The sequence below is a fragment of the Gorilla gorilla genome, chromosome 3 (assembly GCF_029281585.2).
Source record: "Gorilla gorilla gorilla isolate KB3781 chromosome 3, NHGRI_mGorGor1-v2.1_pri, whole genome shotgun sequence".
NCBI lineage: Eukaryota > Metazoa > Chordata > Mammalia > Primates > Hominidae > Gorilla > Gorilla gorilla.
The window spans coordinates 140,911,189-140,925,669 of record NC_073227.2 but is presented as its reverse complement, the minus strand read 5'-3'; the positions used below and the strand labels follow the sequence as shown (position 1 = coordinate 140,925,669).

Genomic DNA, 14,481 nt, shown 5'->3' with positions numbered 1-14,481 from the left:
CCCAGTTAGGCTACTTGGGAGTCAGGCACCCACTGTCCTGCACCCACTGTCCGACAAGCCCCAGTGAGATGAACCCGGTACCTCAGTTGGAAATGCAGAAATCAGCTATCTTCTGCGTCACTCACACTGGGAGCTGTGGACTGGAGCTGTTCCTATTCAGCGATCTTGGAACTGCTTTCTTTATTAAACATTTTAAGGAATTTTGAACATGGCTTTAGCTTGAATTTTTCACTATAAATGAGATAGTCAATGCAAAAATGCTTAAATATATAGTCGATGTTCCCTTTATAGTTTTGGGAATATCAGTTCAATTCAACCTTGAAAAATGTTTCATGTTGAAGCCATGAGAATTAAGAAGTGAACAATATTTCACTTAAAAATGAAACAAATGAACAATGTTTCATTTAACGATTTCCATTTTATATGTGGATGTATAATTTTTATAATTTTATATATCAATAGAAATTAAACATTAAAAATGATAACAAAAGTTTTCATTTATGTATAACTCAGAAGGTATGACATCTCTTTAGAGTATCTTGTTTGTCATTATAAAATTATATATCATATATTACAGAAACATAGAGTTTAAGAATATAAATCTCCTCTTACTATCTTTATAGAAACATTACAAATCATATCATTGGTCCTCAAACATAGGTGTTTAACTGAAGCTGCTGTGGAAGTCTTTGATGATTGAAGAGGCTGCCTTTAACATGCCTCAGGCTGGAAGTTTTTCTTGTTGGCTCTGGAGCACTAGCATTCCAAACACTTGTGCAGGCAGTCATACAGATCCCACATGCTTTCTAAAGGAACTCTTTGGATTCTAGATATCCCCTCATAGATGCCATTGCATCTAAGCAGGGGAGATAAGTCAGACTCTTGTGGAATGACATATTTTGGCTTCTGCCTTGTTTCTCTACTTTTTCCCTGCTTTACATAACTGAATTTAATGACTCACCAAGAGTCAGACCTGACAGCAGCAGAGGCTGGTTGGCAGCCTTCGACCTGCCACGTGCTTGGGCATTGAATTAAGCCGTGGGCTGCAGGCCTGGGATCTGTCAGCCTTGCCCCTGCATCTGTTTCCCTGCCTTGAAGCCTTCTATGGCTATTTAGATCAAGAGAACCATTTATCAGGGGCCAGCCGAGTCCTCCACTCATTACTCATGTGCTGTACCAGTTCAGGGACTTTTGCCTAGATCTTTCACTCTGCACTGTTATTCCTAGTTATTCTGCAGGGACACTGTCTTGGCTTCTTGCACAAGGGCCTTTACTTCTCTGGGGTTTAGTATTGTGAGCTGGACCTTTAATGAGGTTGAAACAAAAACATGACTTCACCACAACCATTTTTGAATATTCAACAACATTGTGTGATGCTATTGTTCATTGGGATGATCAACATTTCTAATATAATATGATATGTAATACATTTCTTTTAGAATTGAATACATTGTTTCTGAAAACCTAGACTTTTACTTTTCATACCACCTATCCAGTTTCTCTGTGTTAGTGTCTGGGAGGGAAATAACTAATTTAATATTCAGTTTTAATATTTATAGTAGCCAATTGTTTACTGAAGTTATATCCCCCTTATTGTATTTTTTAAATACATTTTATTCTGTATATTTAAGTTATACAACATAATGTGATGAGATACACATATAGTTAAAATGATTATTTTAGTGAAATAAATTAATGCATCCATTATCTCACATAGTTACCCATTTTTCCTCCTGTGGCAAAAGCAACTATAATCTACTCACTTGGCAAAAATCCAGAATATAATACGCTATTATCAATTGTAATCTTCATGTTATACATTAGATCTTTAGAGTTATTCATCCTGCATACCTGCTACTTTGGATCCTTTGACTAGATTTCCTCATTTCAAAAATTGTGATCCTCCTGTCATGTGAGACTTTTTTTTTTTTTTTTGAGACCGAGTCTCACTCTGTCACCCATGCTGAAATGCAATAGTATGAACACAGCTCACTGAAGCCTCGACGTCCCAGGTTCAAACAATCATCCTGCTTCAGCCTCCTGTGTAGCTGGGACCACAGACGTATGTCACCACACCTGGCTAATTTTTTAAATTTTTTATAGGGACGAGGTCTCACTTTGTTGTCCAGGCTGATCTCGAACTCCTGGGCTCAAGCAATCCTCTTGCCTTGGCCTGCCAAAGTGCTGGGATTACAAATGTGAGCCACTGCATCTGGCTCATGTGAAACTTCTATTGTGAACTAAATGCTTTTCAGAATCCTGTAACTTCTGATCTTTTACTGTAATTAATGTTGCACTCTCTACTATGTACATTTAAGTTTAAAATATTGTTGGCTACTGTAAAGGGAATATTATTAACTGCATGCTACATATTTCCAAGTCTAAATTTGTGCATAACAGAAGAGTTACTATATATTAGGTATAATTTTTTACAGAGTATAAATTTAATATGTACTAAATAGGACAGCTGTATTACATTTTTAAGGACTGTGAGTATTATGTCTCAAAAGATATTTTTTACTACATAACTTATGTCCACTGCATTTTCAGTGTATATAGGTTAGTGTGAACAAATTAGGGCTAAATTGTAACATATAGTTTGGGTATTGCAGTGGCAGCTGTTCACATGTTTACACTTTTGCTTGAGAGCTGTGTAATTTATGAGGCTTTGACAGTTGATTTAACTGTCTATTTAACCTTTTGCAGATTCATGAGATATTTGATTGTCAAGAATGTATGAAGAAATTTATTTCAGCTAATCAGTTAAAACGTCATATGATCACCCACTCAGGTAAACTATATACTTTTTTTGTTTATAGTGATATCATTACAAAAGAATTACATTGTCACTTTTTATAAACTCTAAGAGTGGTAATCAGGGGCCTTAGCTATGAATTCTGCTTTGGACCTTTACTAGTCATGTGATTCTGAACAAGTTATTTAATTCTTTAGACCTCAGTTTATTTACAGAGCAAAGGTGCTTAGAGTAAATGATATTGAAGATCTTCAGAATCACCATGCAATTTGTCACTTACTCCTCCTTGAGCCTCAGTTTCTTTATTCTTCATTTGTGAAATAGGATACTGGTGCCTACCTTTCAAATTAGCTGCGAAGATTAAATGAGATCATTTAGGTACTGTGCTAGCATAGTGTCTGACATTTAGTAGATATTCAAAAATTATAATTCTTGCATTTCTAGATACTTTTATATTCTAGCTAAGTTACTAATAAATGTTAGTAAGAAATCTATAAATACATTTTGAGTATGTAAGTTTTTAAAGCGGTAGTTTCATTTAAGCAAGTCTTATGAATAGCTCTGTTTTACTAATGCAGATTAAAAAAATAAGCTCTGAAAATAATTTTTACTTTATGGAGTCTCTAGAGTTTAAGATATCTGTAATTTGAGGCGATTGAAGTCAGAATGTTTTTGAATATGCAAGTTGTTGATACATATGAATATTTTAGTAAATTAAAATCAGATCAAAACCTGTTATCTTTTAGGTATGCTTTATTTGATACATATTATATATTTTTTATTTAGGTGTCAATGTTATATGGATATTGCATAAATATGAATTTTACATACCAATGTAAATATCTGGTTCCTGCTGAGCATTGGAAGCTCTGCCTCCATGAGGCCTTTGTGGCCCTGGGGGAAGGCAGCTCTGTTCTTTATCTCCATCCCTGTCAGGTCACTTTCTGTATTTGGGGCCCTGACCCTGATTTAAACTGTCACATATCAGCATGGTTTTCATCTGGAAATAGGAGTCCTTCCTTGAATGTAAACCTTTTCTTTATATCTAAGCTACTTTAAAAATTCAAAATACGTCTGTAAGAGAACAAGCTCATATTTCATTTAGGAGTAGACACATATATGTGTCTATTATGTGGATGGTAGATGTTTTTTAGTTGTTTGACCATCCTTTAGTTTTCTTACCGTAAGAAGTAATATAAGGTAAGGGTGTTTTCTCTTTTATCCTTTACCTTTATATAGATATGAGATTGTCTCCACTCATTTTTTTTTAATAGAAAAACGACCCTATAATTGCGAGATTTGTAATAAGTCTTTCAAGAGGCTTGATCAAGTGGGTGCTCACAAAGTAATACACAGCGAAGACAAACCTTACAAATGCAAACTTTGTGGAAAGGGATTTGCCCACAGAAATGTTTACAAGAATCATAAGAAGGTAAAAGCTTATTAATATTATTATTATTTTTTATGAATTTGCTGCTGCGATTTTCAATTTTTATCTTTTGATAAAGCTTTTGTACATCTGGGGCCTACTGTATATAATGCAACAACTAGAGAAGATCACTCACCTGGGCCATAACCCCTCACAGCCTCCTTCCTGTCTTCCATTCTCTTTTGAAACTGTCCTTATAAGCAGAGTGCCTAGTTTTTCTTAACACCGCTATTAGATTAATTTTATGGGGTTTACTAATTGTGAAGTCTTTATTCTCTTCCTTCTTTCCATAAACTTTGATGTTTTTATTTACATTAGCTTTTTGAAATTCTCTTCATCCTTGGGATCCTTGTAGTATGCTCTGCTAGGTCTTCTGCCAATTTCTCTGAACATTTTTGACTTCCTTTCCCCTCAGGAGGTTATTCTGGATCCTTTGCCTGTGAACCTCTTCTGTGTTCTCTCTCCTTAAGAAATGTCAACTACATCCATGACTTCTGCTATCAACACCATACTGATGAATTCCAAATGATTTATTTTCTTTAATCCCAAGTTTCAGACTCACATTTATAACTGGGCATCTTTTCGACATAATGAATTCAGCATGCCCCAGAATGGTTTTTTCATTCTCTTTGCCCAAGATAGCTCCTCTTTTGGAGTTTCCTCTTTCTCTTAATGACAAAAGCATGTAATTATCCTAGTCTCTTTATTCAGTATTGGTCCCTTTATAAAATTAGAAGCCAAATATAAAGACTCTACCCTTTACATTATCTCATCACTTTCACAGTCATCCCTTCCTTTACCATTCCAACTTCCTGATTATTTCTCCCCTGGATTCCTTTAATACTCATCTAATTAGGCTTATCACTTCCTGCTGCAATCCATCCTACAAAGCAAATCATCCCAAAGCATCACTCTGGTATATCACTCTCATACTCTAATATTAAAAGTAGATTGCCAGTGTCTACATATGTAATAGTATGTACACCTTCACCTGTCATTCAGAGTTCTCTACATCATGACCTCAGCCTACTTCTCCAGCTTTTTATCCTTTTATCTGCATTAACCATACCTAAAACAACTAAATATTTGCCTGCCTTCTGTGTGACCTCTCTACCTTCTTCTTTCTCTTCAAGTTATTAATATAGTGTCCTAGTTTCTTCTGTTGATTTTGGTTTGCATTTCTTATACTTTACCTTTGCTCAAGTTCTTGTTTCAGAATGTATCATGTAGATAATACATCATGCTTGAATTGAATTCAGGAAATTGGTCCAAAGATATTCAACATCTTAGAAATGCATGTAAAAACATTTTCGTGAGATACAAAATACTTGATTATTGATTTTAGTTGATGTATTATAGCATGCTGTTAAATAACATGTATATGATCTTTTAAAAATAATTTTTCAGTTATTATACTCCATGAGGATTATAATTATTATAATATTTATGGGATACTTCCAAAGACTTCATTTTATCTCTTTTGAAATCATTTAAAAATTATGATACCAATTTCAACTTTAGTCCAAAAAGAGAAAGAAAAAGGCAGATTTACCAAAGAATAAACAGTGTTGATTATAGTGTCTCAAATCGTCTCTGCCTAATTTCTTCCTTACCATCTTTATGTTTACCTCAAGCATTGTACATTCGGGGCAGGACTGCGTTCATTACTGCTGCTTTGGAATTACATGACTGTAAAAAATTATCTGGCTAGTTCCTGTTTAGTCTCTGGAACCCTCTTATTCCTTCCTTTGATGAAACTGATCTATCCACATTTATGAGTTTTTCACAGTTTGGCTCATGTTATATGCCATACGGGAATTTGGCACAGGATCTTTGCACCATCTCTCATACTTTAAGCCATAAATCATATAAAAGTAATAATGATGTCTTGGGAAGCATAGAAACAATGATGCTTGTAATTTCCAAACTGGAAAGCAACATTCAATCCTTCTGCACTAGACAAATGTATTTCTTACTGTGTTATGATCCTAGCATATATTTGGCATTGTTACATGAAAATACCTGAAATATTCTCCAAGAATCATGTAAAAACAGAAGATCAACCTTTTCTTCCATCACAATCATTAATGGCTAGTTGAGAAACATAGAAGTAAGGATATGCCACAGAAATCAGAAAAAAACGTTAAGAGTCAGTGTGATCTTTATCTTTTAGTATGCTGAAGGGTTATTACTTTAAATTAATTATTCTTTTGTTTTTTTTGAGAATATAATATATACATTTTTATTATACTTATTTGAGTTATTTTGGGTTGGTTCTTAACATTTAGACTTGCTTGAAAAATGGAATATTATTTTTCATTGTGATTATGATAGCATATACAGAAATTTTATTTATTTTTATTTTTTGAAATAGAGTCTCACTCTGTCACTCAGGCTGGAGTGCAGTGGCGCAATCTTGGCTCACTGTAATCTCTGCCTCCCACGTTCAAGTGATTCTTGTGTCTCAGTCTTCCAAGTAGCTGGGACTACAGGCATGTGCCACCATGCCTGGCTAATTTTTGTATTTTTAATAGAGACAGGGTTTCACCCTATTGGCCAGGCTGGTCTAGAACTCCTGACCTCAAGCAATCTGCCTGCCTCGGCCTCCCAAAGTGCTGGGATTACAGGTGAGAGACACGGTGCCCGGCCAGCATATAGAGAAATTTTAAAGGGGTGGTTTTTATTTTGAAAATTTAGTTGCTCATTTATTTCATCATCTTGCCAGTTATATGGGTTCAATAGGTTACTTTTTCTTCTTCATTTTTTCTGACAATCATTTGATCTGAATTACAGTTGTATTTTAGGATCTAGCTAAAAAATCTCATTTATCTCAATTCAAATATACTTTGATTCTTTAAATCACAATTGAACCAGTGTTTCAGAGCCAGAGGAGACAGAAACCATTCAATTACTCTTCACCCTCCATTGTGTTCCGTGTCATATATAATGCAAAGCAAAATTTGGGTAAGTTGTACAGTGCTTCCCTCCTCCTGCTGTAGGATACATGTTTAGATGTACTGAACCATCTTGGATCCTAGAGCTGGCACCACTTACTTGATGATGGAAGTGAGTATGGAGGGGTTTTGCCCTCATGAATTTACAAACAAGCTCCTAGGGGACAGGTGTGTGCCTATTCAAAAAAAGGATCTTTTTTCCTGACCCTTTACTTAGCCTTCCAGGGATGAAACTTTAGAAGCTTATGAGGAAATCTAGTCACAACTTCTCCTGGAATAATTCCATTGGACCTTAATGTCTCATCAAGTCTTTTTCAAATTCTGGGCCATGACTGCTGTGTAGGTCTTGAAATCAATTTACTGAGTGATGACTGGCCATTAAAAAATAGAATAGAAGGCTGGGTGTGGTGGCTCATGCCTGTAATCCCAGCACTTTGGGAGGACGAGGTGGGTGGATCCGCTGAGGTCCGGAGTTCAAGACCAGCCTGGCCAACATGGCAAAATGCCATCTCTACTAAAAATACAAAAAAATTAGCCAGGTGTCGTGGTGCATGCCTGTAGTCCCAGCTACTCAGGAGGCTGAGGCAGGAGAATCACTTGAACCCGGGAGGTGGAGGTTGCAGTGAGCCAAGATTGTGCTATTGCACTCCAGCCTGAGCGACAGAGCGAAACTCTGTCTTAAAAAAAAAAAAAAAGTAGAATAGAAAATATAGAGTAAAGGGTCATTCAGTAAAATAATACGTGTGTTTGTGTGTGTGTGTGTGTGTGTGTGTGTGTGTGTGTGTTAGATTTTGGAGTCAGAATTATTTATTTGGTCATAGCCAAACAATTTAAAAGGCAATACAGTTCACTCTTTGCCTGGTATAAATTTTATTAGACCTTAAAGACAGTAACAAGTTTCTAAAAATATCGTGGATTAGAATCTAAAACCAAAACATATGGTGTAAGTTTAACATAGTAAAAAAAAAAAGTTCTTGAAAATTTCCTGGAAAGATGTCATCTTGGAGACTGAGTGATGTTCACTCAACAGTTAGAGCACAGCCACTCTTTCCTTTAGCTTTTGCATCAGGTTACTCTTCAGTGATGCTGCAGGAGAGGTAGTACCCATTCATTTAAGGTGTCGCTATATTGTACAAAATCACCTATCTTTGTATGCTAGAAGCACATTCACAATGAGCTGTGCACATTATGAGGGACATGCAGGATTTGAATCTGACAGAAGGAACCACAGATACAGGTCATTATCTAAAGTTTACTTAGCTAATGGCAAATTGCTTGCCTTATTTTAATTGTTCTTTTTCTTAAGTGGATGATGAGATAGCAATGTACAATTTCAAACAATATTTTTTACTTATTTTTTTATTTATTGAAGCATAATGACAAGTGAAATTTGTGTATGTTTATGGTGTACAATGTAATGTTTATATGTATACACACACACACATTGTGAAATGATTACCACCTAATTAATGTATTCATTACTCACACGTTATCTTTTTTGTAGTGAAAATTCTACTCTGTTTCTACTCTCAAAATCTACTCTGTTAATTTTAAGTGTTCTCACTACACAAAAAGGATAAGCATGTGAAATAATGGATATGTTAATTAGCTTGATTTGGCCATTTCACTAAACATCATGTCATACACCATATAGATACAATTTTTATTTGTCAATTAAAATAATTAAATACAATGAAGAAGATCTACTTTCTTAGCAATCTTCAAGTATACAATACATTATTACTAAATGTAGCCACAGGGCTATACTACAGTGGTCCCCAGCTTTCTTGATGCCAGGGACCAGTTTCGTGGAAGACAGTTTTTCCATGGACCAGTGTTGGGCAGGGGATGGTTTTGGGATGATTCAAGTGCATTATATTTATTATGCACTTTATTTCTATTATTATTACATTGTAAAATATAATGAAATAATTATACAACTCACCATAATGTAGAATCAGTGGGAGCCCTCAGCTTGTTTTCCTGCAACTAGATGGTCCCATCTAGGGGTGATGAGAGACAGTGACAGATCATCAGGCATTAGATTCTCATAAGGAGCATGCAACCTAGATCCCTTGTGTGTGCAGGTCACAATAGGATTCGCCCTCCTGTGAGAATCTAATTCCGCCACTGATCTCACAGGAGGTGGGGCTCAGGCGGTAATGTGAGTGATGGGGAGTGGTTGTAAATACAGATGAAGCTTCATTCACTTGCCCGCCACTCACCTCCTGCTGTGTGGCCTGATTCCTAGCAGGCTACGGGCTGATATTGTGGGGTTGGGTAATCCTGCTGCAGCAGGGTTGGGGACCCCCTGCTGTAGTATACATCTCTAGAATTTACTTATCCTGTGTAACTGAAACTTTGTATCCCTTGACCAACATCTTCCCATTCCTCCCTTCCCCTGCCCCTTTACCTCTACCCCTAGTTCCTGGCAACCACCGTTCTACTCTCTGCTTCTGTGTGTTCAGTCTTTTTAGATTCCACATGTAAGTGAGATCATGCAGTATTTGTCTTTCTGTGCCTGGTTTATTTCACTTATCATAATGTCCTCCATGTTCATTAATGTTGCCAAAAATGACAGGATTTCTTTCTTTTTTAAGGCTGAATAGTATTACATTGTGTCTATATACCACATTTTCTTTATCCATTCATCTGTCAATGGATTCTTAGGTTGTTTTTATATCCTGGCTTTTACGCAATGAACATGAGAGTCTAGGTGTCTCTTTGACAAACTGATTTCACTTTCTTCGAAGATGTACCCGGAAGTGGGACTGCTGGATCATATGGTAGTCCTATTTTTAACTTTTTCAGAAACTTCCATACTGTTTTCTATAATGGATATGCTAATTTACATTTCAACCAACAGTATACAGGGGTTCCAATATTTCTTGCTGTTTTAGTAGATATCTTATGAAAATAACTTTAAAATCACACATGCATGTCTGGTAGTCAGTTTTGGAACTCGAGCTGTGAACCTTCCCAACAGCTACCTTCTCCTGCCTGTCATGGTTTCAGTGCCCGCACCAGCGGAGTGACTTTCCTCAATATAGTAAAAACTGTACTCATTATTTGTACAAATTATTTGTTAATTATTACCACATGTACCAATATATATGAAGGCCAATGATCCTAACTGGAGGATATTTTGTAGACTGAGGGAAACACAATTTTTATCTTTATTATAATGCCTTTGACATACTTTCGGTCACAGTTTGTAATGGGTTTGCACATTGAAGATTAGAGATGAGATGGTGAGTGTCTTCAGTTTAAGCTGCTATAACAAAATACCTTGGGCTGGGTGGTTTCAACAACAAACATTTATTTCTCACAGTTCTGGAGGCTGGATAATGTAAGATCAAGGTGCTGGCAAATCTGGTATCTAGTGAGGGCCCACTTCCTGGTTTGCAGATGACTGTCTTCTTGTATCCTCACATGAGGGAGAAAGAGGGAGTGCAAGCTCTCCTATCTCTTTGATGACGGCGCTAATCCAGTTCACAAAGCGTCCACCCTTAGAACCTAATTACTTCCTAGAGGTCCCAACTCCTAATACCATCACATTGGGGGTTAAGACGCAACATATGAATTTTGGTGGGACACAAACATTGAGTCCATAGCAGTGAGAGTTGGTGGTGGTTGGGTGGCAGAGCCAGGGGGTGAGGGTCAGAATTGGAAAAGGTGGGCATTGGAATGGAAAAGAGAGAATGAGATGTCACTCAGTGTCCTGAGGCTGAGAAGAGATTTCAAAGTATTAGATCAGACAGGAAGTTTTCAAGCAAAGTATTCTACCATAGAAGGCACCTCTTTCATATCTCTTGTAAAATCTTTAGTAACATTTGCATTTCACACTAATGTTTTTGTGTAAGAGGAAGTTCTTTTAGGTGAGTTTGGAGAAGAACAGAGTTCCAGCTGCCCATCTGGGAGATAAGTATATTTAAAAGTAACTAGTACTATGACACATATGTATCATTCAGGAACCTACTTCTTTGCCTTAACATATGATTTGCAGGGATGTTTATGTTAGTTCATATAAATCTACTCATTTTTTTTGTAACCACTGCTATTTTGAACAATAATGCAGTGAACATCCTTTTATGTAAAACTTTATAACTATGCTAAGAGTATTTTTATGCATAGATCTCAGGTGTGGAATTTCTGGGTCAAATGGGAAGTCTACTTTATGTTTAGATGCTCCTACCCATTGCCTTCTGAAAAGCTCTACTTTCTCTTAACAGTGTATAAAATGCCCTTTTACTCTTCACCAACATTTCATTTTGTTAGTCTTCTATTTTCAGTCTGAGAATTAAAAAGTGATTCTCATTACATTTTATCAGTGATGAGTAAAATTGTATGTGTGTGTTTTTCTGTTTTTTTGTTTGTTTGTTTTTGACAAGGTCTTGCTCTATCACCCAGGCTGGAGTGCAGTGGCACGATCTCCACTCACTGCAGCCTCCACCTCCAAGGCTCAAGCAGTCTTCCACCTCAGCCTCCCGAGTAGTGCACACCACCACGCTTGGCTAAATCTATCTATCCATCCAACTGTTTTTTTATTTATCTTGCCTGACCCAGGATTCACCAAATATTTGGAATCCTATTACCATTTTAGTATCTGTAAAAATTCTACAGATTTGTTATGTAGAAAACTATTTCCTATTCAGGAACTGGCTTTAATATTTATAGAATGTGATTTTTTTCATAGGACTAAAATTGCTCCCTTGTTGTTTGTCTCTTTGAACTTAAAGAATCTTTACGTATTTCTTTATAGATGGTACATAAATCTCAACTTAAAAAAATTACCAATTTCTTTAGCCATCCTGCCTGGAAAACAAGTTATCTACTAGAGGAGCTAGTATAGTTACTAAGAGTTGTTACATATGAGTTATTAATATTAGGCTGCCTATTTTTATGCAGAAAATTCTCCTGTACAATAACTGTGATGAGTGTGAAAACTGTATCTTCATGAGTGAAGCTACAGGTGTATGTTATCTGGTTAGTTCTGTGAAGCCACATGGTTGTCATTTCCATCTATTTCAGGAGCTACATTGCAGAGGAGAGAATACACTTGTTCAGCACGCTCTAAGTTAGCTGTAATAAATGGTAGCTGTTGTAAAAAGGCTTAACTTTTCAGTTAATGGTCAAGTCAGCCAGCCTAGGAGGTCATGTGTTTGTTCAAAGCAGTGTTTGTGAGAAGCATCCTTAATTAGAGACATGAGTTATGGCTCTTACCAGTGTCGTTGAGGGGAAGGTTTCCTGACTTGGAATCTATGTCGCTACCTTCTACAACTTCATCTGAAAATCTGTGGTTATTTCTTCTCTTAGCAACTTCCCTTTGCCCTAATCAGGATTGTGGGGACTCAGTAGTTAGCTCCCTGGCATTGTGGCTTTGTACTGATGGAATTGTGGCTTTGAAGCAGTGGGAAGGTTGGACTTGGCTCTGCAAGACTACAGTTATGTAGGAACATCAACTAAATTTCATGCTTTTAACTTCTCTGTGTGGAGTGAGCTACCCATTTCTCTACTGAGCTTAAAGTAACTGACTTCTTCAATATCTTTCCAGTTTCAATTTATTTTGTGAGGAGGAGTACTTTTCAAGAAGTCAGTTATAAATTTGACAGTAAAAATTTAATCCACAGACCTTGTAAACATCCAGATGACATGTATTTTATGTAGCTTTAGCTTTACTGTGTGGCCCACTGGGATGGTAATGTGCTATGACATGAAACCTGAGTCTTCAATAATAAAACTCTATAAAAATAATCGTTCTAGCAAACATACCTCTAGAATGTTTTCTCCAAATTTGTTTTATCTTTAGTTGTTTCTTCTAATTTTAAGGTAGTTTTATTGGTTTGCACATACCCCAAAGAAGAAATACCATTACCAAGAAATACTTTTACCATGGAGTAGTATATATTGTTGATAGTCAGTAGTATAATTTTTAATTGTAAATGGTCCTTAATTTCATTTTATTCTCATGGAATTCATATTTGATCTGTGTGGCTAGAAATGTATTAATCTGGTAATTAATGTACATTACGCCAGAAACCTTCTGAAGCATTTTCGAGACATTCTAGTAGGTGTTATAAATAGTGCAACAGATTTTATGTATTTTTTATATCTGCAAAAGAGTTGGTATATAAAAAGATATGTTTCATAGTACTTGTTCATGGACTAGTTCATTTGTTACATTGGGAGATGTTAGTGTCATCAGTGACTTGGCATACAAATGGGATGTTCTACAGAACATCATAGGGTTATTAAGGATCATTTGATCAATAAATCAGTAAAAAGCTTGGCATTCTTTAGAGGTGAAAAATTGAAGGACAAGTACCTTTAAAAAAGCTTGATTTCATCTGATACTTGTAAAATATATCTTGGAGACAGAAGTTCTCTATTTGCAACATGCAAGCATCTTACTGTGCCTTACTTAAATTAGGTGGCTTCTCAATGTCTTCCAGTTGATTGAATGCATGGGTTCTCTACCATCCCAACCCAGATGGTGGCATTGGCATCCTTCTTGACAAAAGTATTTATTCACCTGGCTATGCACAGACATCTTACTACTTAAAATATGTCATTGGCTTTAGGCCAATATCTAGATGTTGTGGCTTTGGTTGAACATAGTTAAAAGGCATTATGCTGTCCCAGGTTCTTTCATAATTAAGCAACTTAAGTCATGTTCCTTAAGTCATGTTATGTCCCAAATTTGGAAAGAGAAAAAATGAATTAGGGAGGAATATAGTATTTTTAGAAGATGGGAGCAATCCTGTGTTCCAACCTGGATGCTCTAAAAACAAAATAGTTTCTACCTTTTTATGATAATGCTATCTACTTATTGTTTTGTAGAAAATCTAAGCAGCAAAGAAAGGTATAAAGAAGAAAGCAAATATTCTGTCAAATATCACTGTCTTTCCTTTAAAAACCCTCCTCAGTGTTTTGTAGAATGTCTTCCTGGACTCCATTCTGTGTGCGTATATGTATACGGCTTAAGTGGTATTCTTTATATTATGTTTTGTATTCTGCTTTTGTCACCTAAAGTATGATATGCATGACTTTTCATATCTAAGAAAATAAATATAGAATTTTAATATCTACTACAGTTTAGTTAACCAGGTTTACATCTTTTTATGGGCATTTAGGAATTTTCCTTTTATTTTAAAAAAAGTAGTTTTTGCAAAAATTTGTCTGTTGTATTTCTGTAAAGGGAATTGGTTAGTCAAGGGATGTGCACATTTGTCATTTTGGCACATAGAACCACATTGTTATGCAGAAAATTTTTATTCCCAATTACAGTATGTGGGATTGCCTGTTTTTACTCTTTAGTCAACACTGAATGGTATCCATCATCT

The 14,481-nt window shown here is 36.0% G+C and overlaps 1 protein-coding gene across 6 annotated transcripts in view; it reads left to right on the top strand.

The window, feature by feature from the left end:
* Positions 1 to 14,481, top strand: part of PRDM5 (PR/SET domain 5) — a 230,495-nt gene that overhangs the window by 119,504 nt on the left and 96,510 nt on the right. For all 6 annotated transcript variants that reach the window (XM_055385798.2, XM_019026066.4, XM_055385797.2 and 3 more), the window contains 2 exons: positions 2,707 to 2,791; positions 4,030 to 4,187. In XM_055385798.2, coding sequence (XP_055241773.1) covers positions 2,707 to 2,791; positions 4,030 to 4,187 — 243 coding nt within the window. The remainder of the gene's footprint in view (positions 1 to 2,706; positions 2,792 to 4,029; positions 4,188 to 14,481) is intronic.